Here is a 22,137-nt window from a genome sequence, read left to right on the forward strand (position 1 = left end):
TTTTATTGAAAATGTTCTATACACTTGTGTATCATACAACTTATTTAGAGAGTAACAGTTTGGTTCTGCTACTTACCTGACAGTGGTAGTTTTAGTAAAAGTGGGGGTTTTTCGGTTTTTTTTATTAATAGCTTTGAGCATTAGATTGTAGTCTTTCTGTACCACAAATACCAGGAGTTGTCTCAGCAATTAACTCGGTGCCTTGTAAAAGAGGATTGTACAAAAGCACTTAAGCTAAACTACATGAGGAAATTAGGATTTTCTGGAAATCTTAAATCCTTTGTTTGAAATAAATGTGGTTTGTTATTTTTTTTCCAGTCCTAATCTGTTGCTTTGAAGCTCTTTTGAGTGTCACTATTGTAAGTAGACTAGAGATGAAGAGCTAAAAGACCCCACGGGCATTGTGAAAGTTTACATGACTGCTTTAACCTAGAATTAGTATTTTTAGCAGGGGGAGAAATGCAGCTAGCTAAAATATTTTTCTAATTCATTGTTCTTGCAGTCACTTCTCTTGAAAAATACCCCTCAAAGCATGTAGAGCAATTCACACTTTAATGCCAGGGTACACAGTCTAACTATGCCAAGGGGGGGAATAATAGGACAAATAACTTGTGATACTAAAGGTACATGGGCTTCTTGAGTAGATTGCCAATCTCCTCCTTTACAAAACTAAAACAATGTCTGTTACTGTAAAAGCAAATACTAGGTGCTTCTTTGGAGTGAATTGAAGTACAGGCAGGGAAAATAATTTAACAGTTGTGGCTTTGAAACCTGGCTGGTGTTAGTTATCTGTTCTAGCTCAGATGAGGCTGGCAGGCAAATATGAGTGAGTAAATCAGCTGTTAGGAGGGGACAAATGAACCTGTAGCAACAGAAAAGAACACTGCTGTCCAGCTCTTTCAGCAGATAATTTTCTTATCAGGGTTGTAGATCAGGCTTGAACTTTTCATGAAGAAGAAATGCTTGCCCTTCTAATTATCAGTTATAAATGATGTCCTTGCTGCATCAATTGATGTGGATTGCTCTAAATTTTTTATGGGAGTGGGAGAGTTCCTCCAGATGTTACCAGCTCATGTTTAGCAAGAGGATGTAGGCTCAACTGTTCTTAATACCAGTTGTATGAACTGGTTCTTTGTTGTCCACTGGGTTAATTTAGAGGAAAAAATGTATTACAAACACATTTTTAACAACATCATGCACATAATACATGATCATATACACAGATATAATTATGCATATATGTATTCAACAGTATCCCTGAATTGCCTTGCTGAAACACTTGAAATTTGCATTAGTAAGCCATCATTGTCTTATTGTCTAGAATTGTCCAGTCCATGATTGCTGCTATTGTTCAGGAGCAGTGGAGTTGCTCTGCTTGGAGCTAGTGTGAATTTAGGTGGTTATCATAAAGCTGGAAGTCTGGTTTAGTTTCTGTAGAGATGTTTTGAACTGTTTTACATCCATTTTGATTCATGATGTTTTGGGGCCTCTACAGGCCCATCTTTGAGTCTCATAATACAAGCTACATGTGTACTACTATTGAATCCAAAGTGATTTGACCCTCTGTAATCTAAAGCATGCTTTGGGCACTGCTGCCATGATTTGGTCTGAGTTCAGAAAAAATTTAGTAGCTTAAGTCTTTCTACCGAGTTTTACTAGGCAGAAATTCTATGCAATTCTTTCAGATTGTGGGGAACAATATGATGTACAGGATGATTCGATTTTCTTGTCTGAAAGATGCATTTACAAAGCCAAGTGATGTTACATAGAGGGAAGATGCTCTAGGTGAAGCCAGTCAAGTGTGAACTTTAAGAGGCTTCAGGTGAGAAGTGATTGCAGTGATATAAGGTAGAAGGAGGGTCCTTACTTGCTAGTGCTAGTGTTTGAAACAGGATTTGTATCTCAGTTGCTGCAAGGAGAGCTTATCTGTTGATGTATTTAAAAAAAAAAAAAACAACAAAATGAAAACAAAACAAAAACCCTACAAAACCCCCACCCTGGTGTATCAGGGAGATTGCCAAAGATGGAAATAATATTCATGTTTTGTGCGAATATTAAACAAATGTATGACCTGGTAAACTGTGAGCCAGGTTGGCTGATGTCAGTCACATGCAAAATTAGAGACTCTGACAGGGAATTCTGTTCACAAGGAAATAGCATAATTACACTTCAGTCAGTGTGTCTTTGTTAGACAATATGTTTTGTCAGACTTGTTCTCAGTCATTGAGATTACAAATTTGGTATTCTAGTTGTGTAAATACCCATTTGTTAAATGACTTTAAAATTTCTCAAGACTGGCTTACCTGCAGATCTCAGAGGTGGCTGGTTTATTCTTTACTGGAGTTCTGATAAAACAGTATTAGATTTCACATGCTTAAGATCAGTAATCTGAGAGTAGGTGTAAAATACTTCTGGAGGGAACTTCTGGGATGGGGGAGTCAGAAATAATGGCAGAGAAACAGTCTTAAATATCTTGGTAAGCTAGCACTTTGCACTTTAAAGTATGTTGTCCTCTGTCTCCTCAGCACCCTTTTCTTCATAGAGCCAGATGCAGTTACACACTTAGGAGGAAGAATAAATGCAGGCTGCATCTGGAGATTTGAAGTACAGATGATAGTGGTTTTCTTGATTGTAGATAAGTAAACTGAAGAATATTGGTTTCAGTTCTGGTGGCAGTGTGCTGGGCTTCAGTGAGCACAGGTTATGTCTGTTTTAACTTTGCATAGAAAGTATTGAGTTGGGAAACATAAGCTGAAAGAAGAGTAATAATTATTGTGTTTAAGTGCAAAGGGAGGAAATTAGGTTTTTTTTTTTTTTTGTTCTTCTTTTGAGAAGATGTGAATATTTAATATTTTAATTAGAACGGTTCAAAAAGACAGTATAGGAATAGTTCTGAGACAGCTTCAGTTTTGACTTGTTCACAGAGCAGTTCTCAGTTATGTTGACTTGTTCAGTGGATGACTTTTTTTGTCAAAGTACATAATTTTACAAAATTGTTTCTCTATGAATTTGTATTGAGAGCATCTGAAACTGCAGCTGTTGTAGCTGGTACTGTTGTTTCCTCAATTTAACTTTTAGCAGTTTGCTTTCATTCATGGAGAAAGGGAAATTGATGATTTTCTGTATAGCTTTAAGGTCAGACAGTTTCTAGAAGGTTCATGTCATCAAAACCAGGTATGACTGGCAAATGCTTCTGTTTGTGATACAAACTCAAAGAAGAAGAAGGAGGATTAAGATGTCTGCCTGATATTTCTGGTTTGGGAGGTACTTGCTATTTATGCATCCAGTGATACTGCCTTATGTGTAGGTTTCCTTCAGGATTTACTCATTTTATGGGATAGTGTATGTGCTCCAAATGGAGAATGTGCTCCACTGAAGAAAGGGTTCCTGAAATGATGCTTCTAAGGACTATGTTTGAATTCTGTTTTGCATTTGTTCAACTAAATATGCTTAAAATGACATTGCTAGTCACCATCCTTTTGTAGAAACATTTTTTCTAAAGATAATGAGATACAGTTTAAATCTCAATTGAGTGGAGCCTGAGCAGCAAGTTAAACAGGTGTTTACATAAACCAGTTTGGCCTGTGAGCCAGAGTGAATGGAAGCACTTGAAGTACTTTGGTGGCTTGGGGTAACCTGTGGTCACTGGCTTGGTAACTGCTGTTTAGTGTCAGTGTAATTTCAAGCCTCATCCATGGCAACACAGATGGGTCCTGCACACAAACAAAAGGGAAGGAAAATCATGCTGGATTGTTAGCTTAGCAGGAATATTTAAACTCACTGCTGCTACTCTTCCTGGGTTTTGCTTTTTGATTACCATGTGATGGAACTTCTTTATGCAAGAATCTTGACAGTGTTTGTTTAGCTTGCTTCTTAAAGATGTGGTTTACTGTCTCAATAATGTATGCATGCAACTGCTCCTATAATTTCATGTTTTTAATCTTGCTAATAGTAATCTTTCAGTATGAGCACTCACTTTTTACTGCAGAAATACCAACATATAAACAAGAGCTATGCAGCTCTGTTTAGATAAACTGCCAGTGTTATGTTCAGATCCTTAGTTTTTGATGCAGAACTAGGGAATATTGAGTAGTATAGTAGTGAGATGATAAACAGTGGAGATGCTGTACTGGAGCCAGATGGTGAAGTATTGGGTTGCGGCTCATTTATTTGAGTCTGTCTTTGCTGTGTGTTCTGATATAGAGCCTGAGGAACAAACATGTTTTTGAATTAAACTGGCACAGACCATCTTTAAAAGTCTCACAGATGAGCTTTTCTGGGATAAGGCTTTCAAAAGTAATATCTTTTAGGAGAAAAAAAAAAGTATCACCAAATACTACTTAGTATTACTAAGTGCAGTTCACATTTTCAGTCTTGCTAGTACTTACTTATGCACATAGAAGGGGTAGAGAGCAGGGGATTGGTTGGGATTGACATTAGTTTTTATATGGTTTTAGTTTTCACAAGGCTCTAAGTTTTGTCCTCTTGTTTTCAAACGCTGGGAGCTTTTCATCATGTCTTCCCAGATAATTTTTGTTATGTTAAAGAACCAGGCTTCTTGGGAGACCTTCCTTTTATCCCCTTCCCATATTGTCCTTGGAGCAATGTGGAAGGTTTTATCTTTACTTTCTGCAATGCAGGTAAAATTATAACTGCTGTTATGGTGAGAAAGGGGGAAAAAAAAAAAAGAGGGAGGGTGGGAATTAACCTCTGCTCTGTGTCTTGTTTTAGCTGCAGTAGTTTTTCTAGTTGTTCTGGTGTGGGGGATGCAAGCAGTACTGGGCAGGATGGAAGACAAAAGAGCAGACTCTGAAAGTTGCTAGCATTAAAAAACCCAACCTGCAGCTAGAGATTTCTGTGGTTAATTTAACTGTTGCAAAGGAGTAAGAGCCTGTTGACCAGGGAGCAGCCTTCAACACTGATTGTACAAAGAGTAAATGCAGTGAGGTCTGTTTCCACTGTTACAGCCCAGCAATTTTAGCTGGTATGACATCAAATGTATTTACCTCACTGAATGGTTAAAAGTGCCTTGTAGTACTTCAATTCTGACCAGAATCTGAAGCATTAAATACACTACCAATAGCTCTTGTGTTTTCTTTGTTGATACTGTAAGATATATAACACTTTTCAAAGTATGTAGTGTTACTGTAGGCTCTTAGTGCTGTTCATGAGTGAGTGGTCTGACTCAGGAGTGCTTTTTGGCTTTTGAAAACTTGTATGTGTTATTTATACACACTGAGATGAAGTTTCCTCACTATTTCACCAGAGCTGGAGGAAAAGTTCTGCTCTGTGTCAGCTTAATCATTTAATATAAGCAGCTATTTCACTTGTAGATGTATTGATCTGCCATGAGAAGGGGAACGTAAAGCACCATGCTTCTAATATTTTGAAAGGTTGATATGAGTAGTTGGCATGTTATCCTTTTCCAGAGGATGCTGAAATGGAATATAGCCAGCAGTCCCACCATTCTGAGTATTCAGCTCCACTTCTGTCAATAGGCTTCCAATAGTTTCCCTCTAGTCTGGTGGATCTTTGCATTTCAGGCTGCAGGGAAACACAGCTTCAGTGTGAGGAATAAAACTCACTGTAGGCACTACTCATCAGCCAGCCTATTCTTTGGAAAATTGGGTTAAAATGGAGTAAAAATCTTGTCAATTTGAGGAGGCATAAGTAATCTACTTACTATTATGTGAAAATACAGATGGCTGCACTGGTGTTTCTATTACATCAGAGGGAAACTACACCCTGCTCTGTCTTGGTTCCTAAACAAAACACTGCAAAGGATTGGTTCCCTTACATACTTAGGTCTTGCTGAAAGTTATGGCACAATGGCAGTTCCAGTTGAAATCCTGAAGTTTTTTGGTGTCACAGAATTGCTTTCTGATACTTAGGTTCCTGAATGAAATCCACCTCATTTGAAAGGTAGTTTGAGTATTGCCTGTTGTCTACCAGTTGTTTGAAGGCCAAGTAGCCTGTTCAGGGCTTATGTGTGTAGGACTGGCCTTAATGACACCAATGTCTTGGAAGAAAAGTCATTAAAATTAGGTTAAATTTGATTTAATAGTAGTAATCTTGATGAAATCATTTGCTTGAAATCACCACTTTTTTCCTTTTGTGAACTATCTTTATTTAGCTGTGGGTTACAAAGTACAAGCTGTAGACTGTCTCCCTTGGATGCTTAGATAACTTTGTTTTACCTGGTTGAAAAATACCACCCCATTACCTCCTTGTTGACAAGTATATCCATAAGAAGAAATATTTTAGCTTTACTGATTCTTGTCTGTCTTTAGAGCTTTTCCAAGGGGACTCATTTATGCTGTTGAATACTCCATGTGTATTACTATGAAGTTTCTAGCTGCTCCTGGTTTTTACTTTCCATAGTATTGCAGCAAATTATAGATCTGTCTGCATATTGTTAATTTATTTTGGTTGGACCAAGCAATAAGGTTTTTGGAAGCTTTAAAGTGTGTATTAAGACCATCTGGAACAATTCTGATAAGATGTTGTGAAGGGAAGGCATACTGAGTTTGTGGAACTTGAAGCTTGAAATAAATGTTTTAGCTAGCATGTAACATTTCCCATTTTTGTGGTCTGTTTGCTATTTGCCTTTCAATAGCTCTTTTGAGAATGAATGTACTGATGGACAGTGTCATTGACTACAGTTTTTACTCAGGGCTGTTGCTTAAACAGTAAAAATCTTCAGTTCTCTGTGGAGCTAGGTTCAAGTTCAGCCTAGTAGCTTCAGTATTGTCTAAGCCTGCTTTCTTACTTGATTAATTCTGTAGCAGGGCTTTGTGTTGAGGCACTAGGCAGCCATGGGGCTAACCATGTGGCTCCTCTGATCCCGTGTCTGTTCCTGCTCTTGGTACCCTGATACCTGCTATTGCAGGTTGGTGGTCTGATAGTGAGGACTCTGAGGAATTTTTGGGGCATAATCTAAATGCAAGACAAATTCACTTGTGCCTTCCATCTTGTTCCTCCTGGAAGAAGAACGTCTTACATGTGGGTTGATGGAATAAACCCTCTTCATTGGATTTGAAGTAGATGGTGTGCAAATACTCAAATGTGTGTGTGTGTTGTTGTTTTTTTCAAAAAGCCTGTCATCCTTCAGTAAGTCAGGACAGTTCAGTTTAACTTGCTGAATTTTCAGAGGATTAAAGTCATGGTTATACCTTCAACTATATCTCTTATCTCCAGACTTAAATTTATTTTCATGTGATACAGATTTTTGTGATACAAATACAGGGTTTTCTAGGTTGAATGTTATGAATAATTTCTTCACTGGAAAGGGTTTATCAGACATTGGCACATGCTGCCCAGGGCAGTGGTGGAGTCATCATTCCTGGAGGTATTTAATAGTATAAATGTAGTACTTAGGGATATGGCTTACCTAAGGTCTTGTCAGTGTTAGGTCAGTGGTTGGACTTGATGCTCTTGAAGGTCTTGACCAACAAAGGTGATTCTGTGACATGAAACTTGCAGGACTTAAATGACTCCTAATACTCTTAAGATTGTTCTTACTGCATATATGCATTCTAGATGGTGTACTTTGAGATACCAGTTTTGTCTGCTGGATTGGGGGGGGTGTTTGTGAATACAGTTGAAGTAGAAATACCATTTCCTGCTTGTAGGGTAAATTAAAAAAAAACAGCCTTCTTAAATTTTGTTGGTTTTTTGGTTTTGTTTGGTTTTTTTCCTTTTTTAAAAAAATAAAGTTTAGAACAGTTTAGAACAGAAGATTTCTCTTTTACTGTCTTCAGACAGTGGTTCTTTGATTTGCATCTTAATTTCAGCACATCTGTAGTGACCTGTGCAAATCTGTGGAGTGATGGTTATGTGTGCATTGGTCATCCCTATGTTGAGGTTTTTTAATGAGTCTGGATTAAAGATACTTTGAAACTGCATAGGGAAACTCTAGAGAGAAATAGAACTTTGATCTCTTCTGAAAGATGATAGGTGGCTGTGAACACATGTGGCCTGAAGGCTGTAGTGCTTTCATTTATCACTACTTGTTTGTATTTTACTCTAAAGTATAAAACTGTCCTAGAGGCTCTAGTCTCTGCTGTTGAAGATTAAGTGTCCTACCCAGCACCAGAGCTTTCCCAGTAATTTGCCCAAATTCCATGCAAGAGTGTAGTGACCTTCAGATCAGGAACTAAGGTCTGTATTGGATTTTTACTTTAGCTTTTGGCTTCTGAGTTCTGTCTCTTTATATTAAATATGTAACAGGCCCAAGTATCAGCTTGTCAAGTCTTTCGAAGACTTTCAAATTTGGGAGGGAGTGTAGCTGTCTAGTTACTATTTTAACATGTTGTCTTTTTACATGAGCACCATTGTTAAAGGTTTAATTTACTGAGCTACTTTGTGTGATCTGTCAGTTAAGTTAGATTTTTCTTTTTCACTGGGAGGCTATTACTGAACTTTAACAAAGGATTTATCAGCAGTACACCAGATATTGACATCTGTGTAAAGAAATTAATTCTCTGTTAATAAACCAGTAGGGGGCATTCCAACTCAGTTTCTTGTATGCCTCTTAAATTTTATGAAGGGTGTATTGGATTTGTTGGCAAAGTGCACCTTTGTTGAAAAGGTTTTTTGTAAATATCTGCAGTTAATTCAAATTGGCAAGATAATGCCAGAAAGCATTAGGCTTACTATTAAAGGGCTCTTACATCAAAGAAGAGTCTTCGTTTTGCCATATTTACATTTATTATATTTACTGATCAATATAGGACATGAGAATTGTGTTGTTTGTATTCTTTAAACTGTGCTTTTTAAAGTTGTGCTAAAAAGTTACAAGTCTCTCTTAAGAACAAGTTATAAAGACCCACATTTATTCCAAGGTTTATTTCAACTTGTTTTCTGAAAGGGAGGTTGAGTTTGCTTTTTTAATTACAGTTAAAGCACTAATTTTTACAGAACCTTTAGGTTAACCTGTTCTGTGTATTTGCTTGAGTCCTAAGCATCACTTCAGCTTCATGCTGGTGAATTATTTGTTATAAGGGAGGTCTGGCCTCTTTTTTGAAGTATGTTGCAGTCATTTTTTGGCAATTGTTGCTTCCTGTCATGATGACTTTGTTCTTGTCAGTGGTTCAGCTGGAATATCAATAGTTGCTAAGCTTGCCTTTCAGTTATACCAGTAGAGGCTCTGTTGTAATTCTTAAATTGAAGTTAATGAATTGTGCTATTCATTGACCTAAATTTTTGTGCACTTAAATTTCCATTAAATCTTGTAACTTTAACTATAGGTCACCTAGCTGACTTAAATGTGGTTGTTTAAAATGAGACAGAATTGTAAATAATTGGTCCATGGTGAACTTCTTTGCATGGAAAGCTAGTCAGAAAATAAGCTATCAAATACTGTAAAAAATACTGAACAAGGAAAGTAATGAAAAATCTTTCTCATATTAGGAGTATTTAATTGACTTAAGATTAAATTATATTTCAGTTAAAGTGAAAGTTGAAACACTGGATTGAGAGATTTATTTTTGAGCTTCCATGTTTATACTGTAAAGGTGTTTTGCTTCATTGTACCTAATGAGAACAATCTTCCATATAATAGCATTAGTGATATATGGCATGAGAGCTTAATTAGCTTATTTTAAATATCCTGCACATCAATTTCTTAGATTGTGAAAATTGAAAAGGTCATGAGTGCAGTTTAATATTCCAGGGTGAGAGATTTCAATTTTAGTACAATTTGCAGAGAATTAATTAGGAAACATGACTAAAAGAAAAAGGATGTTGAATGCAAATTAGGCTATTCATTAGAGTATGGAAGCTGAAGCATCTTCAAGTATTGTGGAAATCTGATTGCAAATTCAGCAAGCACCTCGATTTTAATAAAATTACTTTTATTTTTTAAAGTAGAAGTTACTGTAATTGTTTTTCAGGGTGTAGACATCATGTAATTGTCATAAAGCACTCTAAAACAAAGCGTGCTGTCTTTTTTGTGGGGTTCTCTTTTAACCATGTTTGTTTGTTTGTTTTACAGGAGATTGATGAAGCCTGCAAGAGGATAAAACGTGAAATTGATGATTTAGGCCCTGAAGTTGGTGACATCAAAATCATTCCATTGTATTCCACCCTCCCTCCACAGCAGCAGCAAAGGATTTTTGAACCTCCCCCACCAAAAAAACAAAATGGAGCAATAGGAAGAAAGGTAAATAGTATACTGTTTTAGTATTCTGTTTAGTGACTGACTACTTCCAGTTGTGTGCAATTAAATGAGCTGCAGCTCTCCTAAATGTATTTGGACAGCAGCAAGTGGAAGGTATTTTAGATGAAGACTCCTTGGAGTTTGTTTCTCAATGCAATTTAAAACTGACTACCTGTAACACAGGTGTGTTCTAGTAACAGATTTGACTGAATAGGAGGTGCATTCATACAAGTTTCTTATGAGAAATATAATGTCAGATTAAATACTGAATTTGAAAACAAAGCTTTGTGTGGAGGGATGGGATTTTTTCACTGTTTACTCCGAGATGCCCTTTTTGGGTCTTGGGCAGGTTTTGTCTGTTGCTCAAGGTTCGTGACAAGGTGCAAGTTACAGTAAATACACAAAAATTAGGTTGGTGTTTTCTGTAGTGTAGTAAGCAAGGAAATTATGTTCTTTAGGCAAAATGGATTGAGAAACTGAAAAACCTGAAATGACACTAGTGAGTGTTATTCATAAAATTAACAGTTCAATTCTTGAATGCTTACATAAACCACATTAGAAACTATGTGTTTATTTCTCTAAAACTGAACGTTTGGAAGGAATCTTAATAGAGCTTCCTTGAGTTAAACTAATGCTATATGAAACTGTAGCAATCTCAAAGTTAATATTTTGAAGGTCAAAGATGAATCATACTGTGTATATGCTCTAGGGAGGTTTTATTCCTTGATTATTTGCTTTTTTGTGCAGTACAGTGCATGAGGAATACTATCAACAGCTTTCCTTGTGTTCTGGAAGAATAAAGCACTTAACAAATTCAGTGAAATGATCCTCTTTTTCTTATTGAAGTTGATTGCAGAAAGGGTACAGTCTGAAATCATGAAACTAATGCTGCAACAAGACTATTAGCAAATGACTTGAGTGAATGAAATTGATTTTTGGTGATGAACAAGTGATAGCTGTGTATTTGTCTTGGTTTAACCCCAGCTGGCAACACAACCCCACACAGCCACTAACCTCTGGTGGCATGGAGTGAAAGTGAGAAGTTGTGTGGGTTGAGATAAAGACAGTTCAATAGGTGAAGGAAGAGCCGTGCACACAAGCAAAGCAAAACAGGGAATTCATTCACTGCTTCCCATTGGCAGGCAGGTGCTCAGCCATGCCCAGGAAATCAGGGCTGCAGCATGGGTAATGGTTACTGGGGTAGGCAAACTCCATCCCTGTGAACATCCCTCCCATTCCTCCTCCTCCTCTGAGCTTTATATGCTGAGCATGGTGTCACATGGCATGGAATATCCCTCTGGTCTGTCCCATCTGTATCCCCTCCCAGCTGCTTCTGCACCCTTGGCCTTGTGGTTGAACCCTGGCCCCACACAGCCTCCTGCTTACTAATCCTGGAGGAATGCTGGAGGGAGAATCAGTGGGGTAAAAATGAGAAGATAAGTGGATATTTCATTAAATTTTTGTTCATATTTAAAATGGTGCACTTCAAAATAATGCAGTTTCTGGTTTTCTTGGTAAAAGGGTAAAGAGATGCAGTGTATAATTCTCATTACAACGACTTGATAAAGCCAGTACCTTTGTCTGAGTGTAGCACCCTCTTTGACTACAAGAAAAAAATGCTATGCTGGAAAGATCACATGCACAAAGCAGCCACAAAATACATAAGCAACAAAAAAAAAAACCCAAAATCAACAACAACAACAACAAAAAAACCACCAAAAAATCCCAAACACAAAACTTTTCCTCTATGCCTGTTTTAAGTGAAATGTTCTGGCTTCCGTGTTTCGATTTTCATTTCCATAGTGAATCCAGCAATGAGTGAAAGTCTGTCTCTGTAAATTTCAGATATCTTAGTTTATGTTAGTCTTGGAAATCAAGATATGTAAAGCAGGACCATGGGTTGTGGTGCCTCCACTATCTTATAAAAATCAGCTTTCATGCAGCCACCTGAACCTTGTTGAAACTAGGTTTTGGAACTGCTGAGGGGAGCAAGCTAGCAGGAGGTCTTAATCATTTCAAAGGCTCTAATGGTCATAAAAACTGAAGTGAAGTACTTGCAGTACCTGAGTGAGTATCTCTGGAGATTTAATTTTGTGAAAGAAAGGTAAGATACTGAAAGATGTGTGGCATCTGCAGTAGTAGTGATGGTAACAGCTAGTACTGATACAGCTTGATAATTTAGCATTTTGTCCTCTTGGTTGTGCTAGGCAAGATCAACTATCATTGCAAGAAAGGTTTAGATTGAAGATAAAGTTTTTACTGTTACAATTAATCAGAGCATTTAATATAGAATCTGGAGAAAAATGAAGATGACTTAACAAGGAGCCTTTGTACTCCCTTTCCTACCTTATTCCTTCTTTCCAAATGGTGTTCTGTTTGGTTTTTGGGTTTTTTTTTCCAGAAGTCTTAAGCATGACTAGTTAATACATATGTGATAGAGATTTTTGTATATAGATAATATGTAGATTTTACTACAGTAACTGGTTTAAAGTAGCCTCTAATATTCTTTGGTGTATCAAACAATACAGTTTGAAACAAAACAGTAATTTACAAACACTTTTAATGCAATCTTTTTGGTAATTGCAAAACTTCAGTCAAAGCTAATTAGATACAATTTATTATTTTACATAGTTAGCACTAATTTCATTTGTTTGATTTCCAAGGAATTTTGTACTTTGATTAGGCTTGTAAGATATTTCCTCGAGGGTTTTTTTTCTTCAATTCCTTGGGTTTTTTGTGTTCATTAATTGTGATTTTTAAGCAATGTGACCAAATGAGATCTGTACATAAAACTATACTTCACTTTTTTTCTTATTTACTGTGTAAATAACTTTATACAGGTTCTGTACAGTTGATGTATAAGTTAATTCAAGTGCAGGTTAAATTGCTGGGCTAAGCATAGTAAGTGTCGAGTTATGGATCTTAATGTCCTAATAAAAACTGGTGAAGGGAGGCAGGACCAAAGACTAGAAACTGCTCTGTAGGTGGGATTTGAAGATGCTGCATATGGATGCTTCATATGTTAATAGATCTGGAAAAAGAGACTTCTAGATAAAGCGTGCTCTGTTGCAGCAATCTAATTGTGGATTGACCACCCTGTTAACTTGGGAGTGCTGGTTTAATGTGCATATTCAATGACTTGCAATTTTCTAATAAAAAAAATGCATTGTGCTTTTGTGTCAGCACTTAATTGCATTGGTGTTTGTGGCTTATGTCTCTAATCTGTACAGGTTATCTGTGAATGAAAGCTGTACAGTATTTTTTAGTTGGAGAATTTTAAGTAGCGTGTTGTTTCAGGGTGGAACACCATAACTCCAAATTAATTTCAGGGTTTTTTTTCCAGTGAAGTACTGCTTTGAATATATAGTAATATTTGGGCAAGCTTAAACCTTGAGTCTACTTAAGAAGAGACAGGATGAGTGTAATCAGAAACTGACTGGCAAAATATCAGCCAGGAGGAAGAGAAATTAGCAGGATTATCAATCTAGTCCAGCCACTGGCTTCATTGTAATTCAGAGCAAATTGTGAAGGGTCTCTCGAATTCTAATTGCTAAACTGAAAACAGTGATGACAGAATGCTCTGAAATTAAGAAGTGAAAGGTTAGTAGTGTTGATGAAGTGCTGAATGGGTTTTGAGTCTTTGGAGGTAGCTGATTAAATTTGCTAGTAACATGTGATTTAATGTGGTCACTGTTGGGATGTAAGCTAGTGATATATGTAGACTGTTACACTGCACTTCTGGACATAAAATTTAAATTATGGCAAATAAGCCTCAGAACTTGGGCATCACTTCATTTTAATTTTTATGTGAGACACAGCCTTCAGTAAGTATAGAAATTTAAGAATCTTATGTGCTAAGTATGTAAGGATATTTGAATGTCTGGTAATTAAAAGAGGCAAAGCTGAAATATATATAGTTGAGGAGTTTAGCTGGAATATTTCAACTACTTTATTACATACAAATAAAAAGAGCATAACTGTGCTGGTACAATTACATAACTTTGGATTTAATGTTATTTAACTAGATTGCCCTAAACAGGGCAATCTTTTAAACTTTTGAAAAAAGTTTAAAAGCTGGAATTAAGAGATGATGTTAAAGGGATCCTGTCTGATGTATTGTTTTGTGGCAAAGATGTGGGTAAGAATTTGAGTATTGCTCCTTCAAGTAAAATGTTTGCTCTTTAACATTTGCTATTGTTAGAGACAAAGGGGGAGCAGGAACAGTGGTTAAAAATTTATCTGATTTCAACAGAAGTAAATCTGGTTGATTACTGGTTGTCCTATAAAAGTACTGGAGCGCAACTCTTGTAGCTGAAGTGAAGGGAAGTTTGCTGTAAATTCTTGGTGCAGAGGCAGGAAGGAGCAGAGCTCTTCAACTTCAGCACAAAGCAATGATGCTTTTTAAAATTTTTTTTAACAGGTTGTTGTGTCCACTAATATTGCTGAGACATCGTTAACAATAGATGGTGTTGTGTTTGTGATTGATCCTGGCTTTGCAAAACAGAAGGTAAGTATTGCTGTGTTTTTCTTTATAGTAGGGAAAAATACTGGTCTTGTTTGCTCAAGTAACTCTTTCCTTTGTGAAAACAGACAGATCTTGTCCTGTGGTTGTTTTGGTTTTGTTTTATGACAGGTTTACATTTAGTCTAAAAACTTCAGATAATCAGGAGTGCTCTAAAACAGTAAAACAGGGCAGAAGAATTCAGTTTTCAAAAAATTGAAATGTGAGTGTTTTGAGAGTTAGACCTGGTACATGGATTGCCTATATTTAGGAATAAAATATAAATATCTTCATTTTTCCACTGTCTTCATCACTAGGTTTCTTAGAGATTTCTTTCAGTGTTCGTATATATTGTCAGCCTTTTAAATATCTGCAAAATGACAGATGCAGTGGAATGTGCAGTCAATGCCTCTTCATACACAAGTGTCAGCCACCATTTAGGCCCAGTCTTTTCCCAAGTAGTTCTTATAGTGAAAGAATACATACTGTAGTAAAACAATTTTTGTACACATTTATACCTGTACACACCAGGAGAGTATCAAAACTTGGACCAAAGAACATCTTCAACTGAGTCTACTATGTGACTACTGTTTTTTATTATTATTTTTTTACAGTATGTTCTATTCCATAAGCCCTAATGAGTTGGCAAGGCTGCTGTTTATGTATGACTGCAATGGAAATTTTGCAGCACACATTTTCTGCTGTGACAGTCTGCATGTACCCTTGAAATAGTGTTGAAAAAGTCTTGCTTTGTCATCAGTCTGATTTTGTACAGTTGCATTCAACCTTAATGTTAGATTTTTCTAACCTCTGGAACGTGATTATTCAACCTTATAATTGTATCAAGATGACTTTTAAAAATAAAATTATTTGAGCATCAAGAATGTATTTAGCACTCTATAGAACAAATTGGACACATTCCTTCTGCTGTGAAAATCTTATCTAAAAATACACACATTTAAGGAGGGCGGGGAACCTGGCAGGAGTTGTTAACAAATGAATAAGAAGTAAATGGTGTTCTCTAGGCAGTTGTATTTGAAGCTTTCTGTCAGTGATCCAGATGGTTTTTTAGCCAATTTTTTTTCTCAGATACATACGACTTGCAACACTCTAGTCAGAAGCTTTATTTGCAAGTAACTTTAAAGCAGTCTTTGTTTTAAGATAGTTGTCTTATCCATGAGCAGTGTTCATGCTTTTCCTTCTTTCTCCTGGGATTCTGCTTCCAACCAGGTGTACAATCCTCGCATCAGAGTGGAGTCTCTCTTGGTGACTGCCATCAGTAAAGCTTCTGCTCAGCAGCGAGCTGGCCGTGCTGGTCGTACCAGACCAGGCAAGTGCTTCAGGCTGTACACAGAGAAGGCTTACAAAACTGAAATGCAGGTAAGATTACTTCTTTCAGATTGCATGTATAAAACCATCTGATTGGTACAGGTAGTGTGTGCTGCCTGGATCCAGTGGTACGTGGTGCCATGCTACCAAACCAACTTAAAATTTGAATGCTCACGTAGTTTAAAGTGTTTGAGAGAACAAGTGTTCTGAATTTTCTTTTTTCCCCTTCCTCCCCCCCAGGACAACACATACCCTGAAATTTTGAGGTCTAACTTAGGATCTGTAGTATTGCAGCTCAAGAAGCTTGGTATAGATGATTTGGTGCACTTTGATTTTATGGATCCTCCAGGTATCTATCTCTGTTTTATCTTGGCTCCTGTGTTATGTTTTGACTTTTGATACCTTTATTTTCATTAATATTTTAAATAGCAACAACATGGGATAAGCTACTCTGGTTTTTTTCACTGTTTTATAGCTGTCCATGAGGAATGTCTTGTTTATCCTGAAATTTAGTATGTTTTAAGTTTCTGTCTCTGTAACAACTCCTAGTGGAAAGAAGGAATCTACTGAATGCCTCTTGCCTGCAGAGGATAAGACAAAATTATGAGAATCAGAAAATGTGTTACTTGATGGGTTTATTTACTTTCTACCGTGATTACATGTTCTAATAGTGATCAGTTAACAACTATATGTAAATAATATTGGCTAGCATTTTTAAAGCTGAATACATGTTTTTGGCTTGAATGATGAAGTTAACGTGCATCTGCCTTCTAACAGTGTTAAAAGTTCAGATATACTTCAAAAACAACTGGGTTATATTGTTAATTTAAAATGTCAGCTATATATAAATACATCAGCATGGCTTAACTTTTTCCCCCTAAAATTAAAAAAAGAAAATAATAAATCTGTCAGCTTTTAAATAGCTCTCCAGAAGAGCTGCATTAGCTTAGCAGAAAGGCTTTTGGATGTCTTTCTGTTTTTCTTTGTGCATGTGATACCCACTCACTATGAGGAAGGTGGGGATTAAGAGAGCATTCTTACAGGCTCAGCGTGGTGAAAGACTGTAGATAACTAAAGTTTACATGGCTCAGACTTTAGCACTGTATCAATGTATTCTGTATGGAACAAGGGAAAACACATCAGAGTATTGTTGGGGGGAAGTGATATTACTGTGATACTGAGTATTTCACAATGCCACTGCTGTCTGAATTTTGTAAAGCTGGAATTTTCAAGTGTTCAAAGCTTTTGATCTAGTTAAGAGCTCTTCTGAATAAGTGATTATTCCCCGCCCCCCAATTCATTCATGGCTGGATGTAAATAACTCAGTTGGTAACAGTGTTGTGTTTGGAAGTCAGTTGAATGAAAAAGGTGGCTTTTAGTCTGTGCTTCCTCATTTTTTCAGAGCAGTTTGATTAATATGCCTGCCTAAATATTTTTTTTTTCTTTCAGCTCCTGAAACTCTGATGAGAGCCTTGGAGCTTTTGAATTACTTGGCTGCTTTAAATGATGATGGAGACTTGACTGAGTTGGGATCTATGATGGCTGAGTTTCCACTGGACCCACAGCTGGCCAAAATGGTTATTGCAAGTTGTGACTACAACTGTTCTAATGAGGTCCTCTCTATTACTGCCATGTTGTCAGGTAATGGCTGGGAAAGTTATGATGAACAAAATACAGATCATCAGTTCAGGGACAAATTGTTTTCCATATCAAAACTATGAACAATATAAAGATATTTCTAATACAAGAATTTTTTTTTTTAGTCATCAGATAAGGGTTTTAATCATCAGGGGTTTACATAGAGACCTTGAACCTAATGAATAGTAATCTTAGGAAATTAACGTGCATAAAATGGTCAGACAGTTTACTTATGACTTCAGTTAAATTTATATATATTTGAGTTGATAGAGGGGTGGGGAAAGATCAGGCTAGTGGAACAAAGATTTCCTTTTTGGACTTTCATAATCAGGATGAGAAATGTCAGCTCAGCCTTGCTGTTTTGAAGGTGGTGAAATCTGTTTTGTATTGTGCATTCTTCTGCACATTTTTAAATCCCAGTATTTCTGAAAGGATTATGATGTAGTTTATATTAAACTATGAGCTTGTACATGAAATAATGGCATACTTTTCTGTCACTAAGTGGCAAAGCTGAAGAACAATCATTACTTTTAAAGGGAAGAAAGAAACATTGGAGAACTATGTATCTTTTTATAAGAATTAACTTGTGTGAATAGCGCTGCATCAGTGCAGAGCTGCTTGTTGAGAGCTTGATGAGAGAAAAATGTTACCAAGAAAACCTATCTCATTTTTCAGGTACACAGAACTGACTGTTTTGTAGTTAGTTGTTACAGGACAAAGGGCAAGATGTAGTCTGTTGTGAAAATGGGGATATTCCTACTCATAACTACTCTTCTGTCTTTTGGATGCACTGTTTTGCTAGGCTCTTCACAATGCAGGTGTACTGGTTAACTTGCTTAACTTGGTTGAATAGAAAAAAATGTTTTGGCTAAGTGTAAAATTTGTTGCTCCAGTTTAGTCTTAACAGTATATTTATATCAAAGTTTTTTTTTTTTTAAGAACAAGCTAAAATGTTTGTTGCAGAGTTATGATTGTTCAGACTCAGAGCAGATGGGCAGGGCAGAATCATAATTTTTGTAAATGAAATGTTAGGCTTAATTGCGGAGGTGGTGGTAGGTTGGTGCCTGTCTTTCTCTTCCATTTCCCCCTCTTCTTTAATCTGCACTACAGAACAATAGAGTCTTTTTATCTGTGATCTTCACCTGATGTCTTACTCTTTTTCTATTTACTTTTTCTCAAGCCACCATGCTACTTTTTATTTTGAAGAGGAAATAATGAGAAATAAGTGTTTGTGTGGTTTAAAAAAAAAAAAAAAAAGTGTTCAAGATCATTCGTTAATGTATGAATTTTAAGTAAAATTAGGCTCTCAGAAAAACCCAAGCTCAAGAAACCAAAGCCAACAGTCCTAGTATTTGTGAGGACTGTTTCTCAAAGTAAACACTTTTTTGAACCAGCAACATGACTTTGTTCTGGTGCTTTACGTCCACATAAGGTTGTTAGGTTCTGGATAACAATTCATATGTTAATAGCTTGGAGTAAATGGAAAACTAGATACCAGAAAAGAGTTGAGGACAGCATAGAATAAATGAGCAGATTAAATGAATGTACATAGTTTCATAAGAGCTCTGGTGTCTTGCTGTGAGGTAGCAAGTGCTATTATATATTCAAAACACACAGAAAAAATTTGAATTTGCTTTTATTAGTTTGAGCTTGAAATGAAAATAAACTTTATGCTTGCATTTTCAAATGCAGGACCCAAAATACAGGGTGTTTATTTTGCACCTGCATTTCTATTTTACTTAATGCATTGGTCTTTCTGATTTGTTACCATGTGGTTCACTGTTGCTGTGTGGGGTTTCTTTGGTTGGTTGGTTTTTTTCAAGTTCCATCCAGCATTCAACTCAACACATTTTTGAAATGTAGTGTTTGTGACTATATGAGAATTTTAACATAAAGTAATGCCACATAATAACCAACAAAAAGGCTCTCATCTGTTAGGGACAGATGAGATGCAAAGAGGTATTCTCAGGAGATTGGTGGGATTCATATTTTGTGAAGCCTAGTGTAGTCCCAAGCAGCTGGAGAAAGATAAAAGGATTTATAGCATCTTATTTAGCATTAATTTTATTGAAATCTAACCTCAAAACAAAACTGATTTTTTTTCTCCTGAAGATTTCTATAAAGTGAAGATCTGTTATTGTTATTTCCAATATCTTGTGAATTAGTATCAGCATTACAAGCCTAAAAGAATGTTGACAGACCATGAATTAAGTTGGCTGCTATACTGTTTGTGGTCTTTGGTGGGCTGTATTTGGAAAGGGAATGTTAAAACTCAGGTTTTTTTATTCAAGTCAGGCTGAACCAGATTTATGTAAGAGAATGATAAAGCTCATCACATTGCTATTTTTTTTTCAATTTTTTAAAAAATTTCAAGTAGCGCCAGAGGACGGTTTAACCTTCCACCACTACCGCTACCATCACAACCTTTAGAGTTATTAATCCCTTCATTCACATGTTTCTGTAGACCAGTGCTGATAACAATACCACCTTGGGAAAAGGACTTGGCTTTACTGGTGTGTTCTGTCTGGCAGCAGACCTGTGATAAAACTCCTGTTTGTTTAGACTGTGCTAGTGCAGTACCGTTTCAGAACATCTTTCTTCACTCTGTCCATAGAGGCTTTCTGAGAAAGCAAATTTGCAATTGAAGTTTTGTTACATGGGGTACTGGCTCCTGGTAGAGCTATCAGCACTGGGTCTTGAGCTAAGATCTGTTTAGCCTTCCTGTATACACAGGCAATCTTGATGGCCTTCAGACTAGAGATTTTGATGCCTACATATAGTTCTATTAAAATAATAAGGTACTCTGTAGCTTTGAAACCCTCTTGTCTTACAGATGTGGTTAGGTGTTGATGTACCAAATCAAGGTAGTAAACAGTCCAAGATGCAGTTGGAGGCCATCCTGCCCTGCCCTATGCTCTGTGAACTGACCTAGCTAGGCCTTGTTCCTCTGTCTGTGAATGCGTGACTCATCGATATGGGCGTTTGTGTTGGGCCCATACCAACCTTGTTTAGTCCCACAGTGTTTTGTTCGCCCCACGGAAGCAAAGAAAGCAGCAGATGAAGCCAAGATGAGGTTTGCCCACATAGATGGAGATCATTTGACGTTGCTGAATGTCTACCATGCTTTCAAACAAAGTAAGTGTGCACCTGTTGTAGCAAAACTCTTGGTAATGCTTTGTGCTGGTTGCCTTCGCTCCTGGGTTCCAAGGGCAGCTGAAACACTTGGGCTTGTTTTTTGAGCTATGGTAATATTAAATATAACTTAAAAAAAATTCTATAAAGAGCTATTTAAGTGCTACTTTTCTTGGCAGAGGGGGAGGAAACGAAACAAAAAAGCTAGACAAGACAGCATGTAATAAATTGATGAGTATGGAAACAAGCCAAGTTTTAAAATAAATTCTGGGTAACCTTGGACAGAAGGAAACATTCCTGTAATTAAGAAATATTTAAAGTTTGTTATCTGACATTAATTATAGAAAAAACTGCATAATTGCTTAGTAATTTTTCAGGGAAAGCAGTGCAGAAAATGTTCTGAACTTGGAGAAGTATGTGTTCCTAGAACCAATGCATTGTAATCCTAACTTGTTACTATAGTTAGGAATTCTGTAATGGATGGGGTGTATTCTGTAACAAATGAGATGGATTGAGAAGCAAAGGGTAATGCATCAACAAGAAGTAACTTAAAGCCATATGATAAATTTATTTCATTTATCTCATTTCTATGTATGGGTTGTAGGGAGAATGTACAGTCCTCCACCCGTAACTCTGTGCACCTTCCTGTAGCAGGTTTTTGGGGGTTTTTTTTTTAGAAATTTTGGGTTGAAGCATTCTAATACTGCATCATTATGTGGTAATCCAAAATAAGAGTATCTTCAGAGTAAAGTCCAAGCAAAAGTTACCGTCACTGGAAAAGTAACAGAATTTGGTAGGGAGAACTGGTTTTCTTGGTGTTAAACATGCAGGTTTTTATCCTGACAAGAATGGCTTTGTTTTGGTGAGATTCTTGCTAGTTATCTAGCAAGAGATAACTAGAGATTTCTTGCTAGTTATCTCAGCAGTAAAAACAGTAACTTTAGAGCACTGACTTCTGTTGATGCTGTATTGCACCAGTCACCTGTATTTACCTTAACTGCTGTGAGGTGCATCCTGCTTCTTACTAGTCTGTTTTTCTAGCTCTTAACTGCTATTTGGACTCTTCATTTAAGGAGTTTGTTTTCTCAAATACAGTGTAACTGTCCACAGTTTTCCTGTGTGTTCACTGCACACCACAGTTAAGGATGTGCAGTAGGTTCAGTTACATTTCATGCTGCAGGTTTGGAAGATACCTTTCTATCATTGGTTTGGTATATCAGCAAAACATGAGTGATTGTGTGTGTCGTGTTGGTGAGGGGTGGGAAAAAGCCAATCTCTGTTCTGACCACATATATAGAAAATAATTTGGGCAAGTTAGCTAGTGCATGAAATCAAGTGAGTAAAATAAGACCTGTTGCTGTTTATAGAAGTTTATGGA

The 22,137-nt window shown here is 36.7% G+C and overlaps 1 protein-coding gene across 1 annotated transcript in view; it reads left to right on the forward strand.

Annotated features, from left to right (window-relative positions):
- DHX15 (DEAH-box helicase 15) overlaps nt 1-22,137 on the forward strand; it is a 40,685-nt gene that overhangs the window by 12,003 nt on the left and 6,545 nt on the right. Inside the window, exons 6-11 of the mRNA XM_071743828.1 lie at nt 9,995-10,162; nt 14,580-14,666; nt 15,891-16,040; nt 16,230-16,338; nt 17,439-17,630; nt 20,640-20,762. Of these exons, the coding sequence (XP_071599929.1) occupies nt 9,995-10,162; nt 14,580-14,666; nt 15,891-16,040; nt 16,230-16,338; nt 17,439-17,630; nt 20,640-20,762 (829 nt within the window). The remainder of the gene's footprint in view (nt 1-9,994; nt 10,163-14,579; nt 14,667-15,890; nt 16,041-16,229; nt 16,339-17,438; nt 17,631-20,639; nt 20,763-22,137) is intronic.

The sequence above is a fragment of the Heliangelus exortis genome, chromosome 4 (genome assembly GCF_036169615.1).
Source record: "Heliangelus exortis chromosome 4, bHelExo1.hap1, whole genome shotgun sequence".
NCBI classification, from domain to species: Eukaryota; Metazoa; Chordata; class Aves; order Apodiformes; family Trochilidae; genus Heliangelus; species Heliangelus exortis.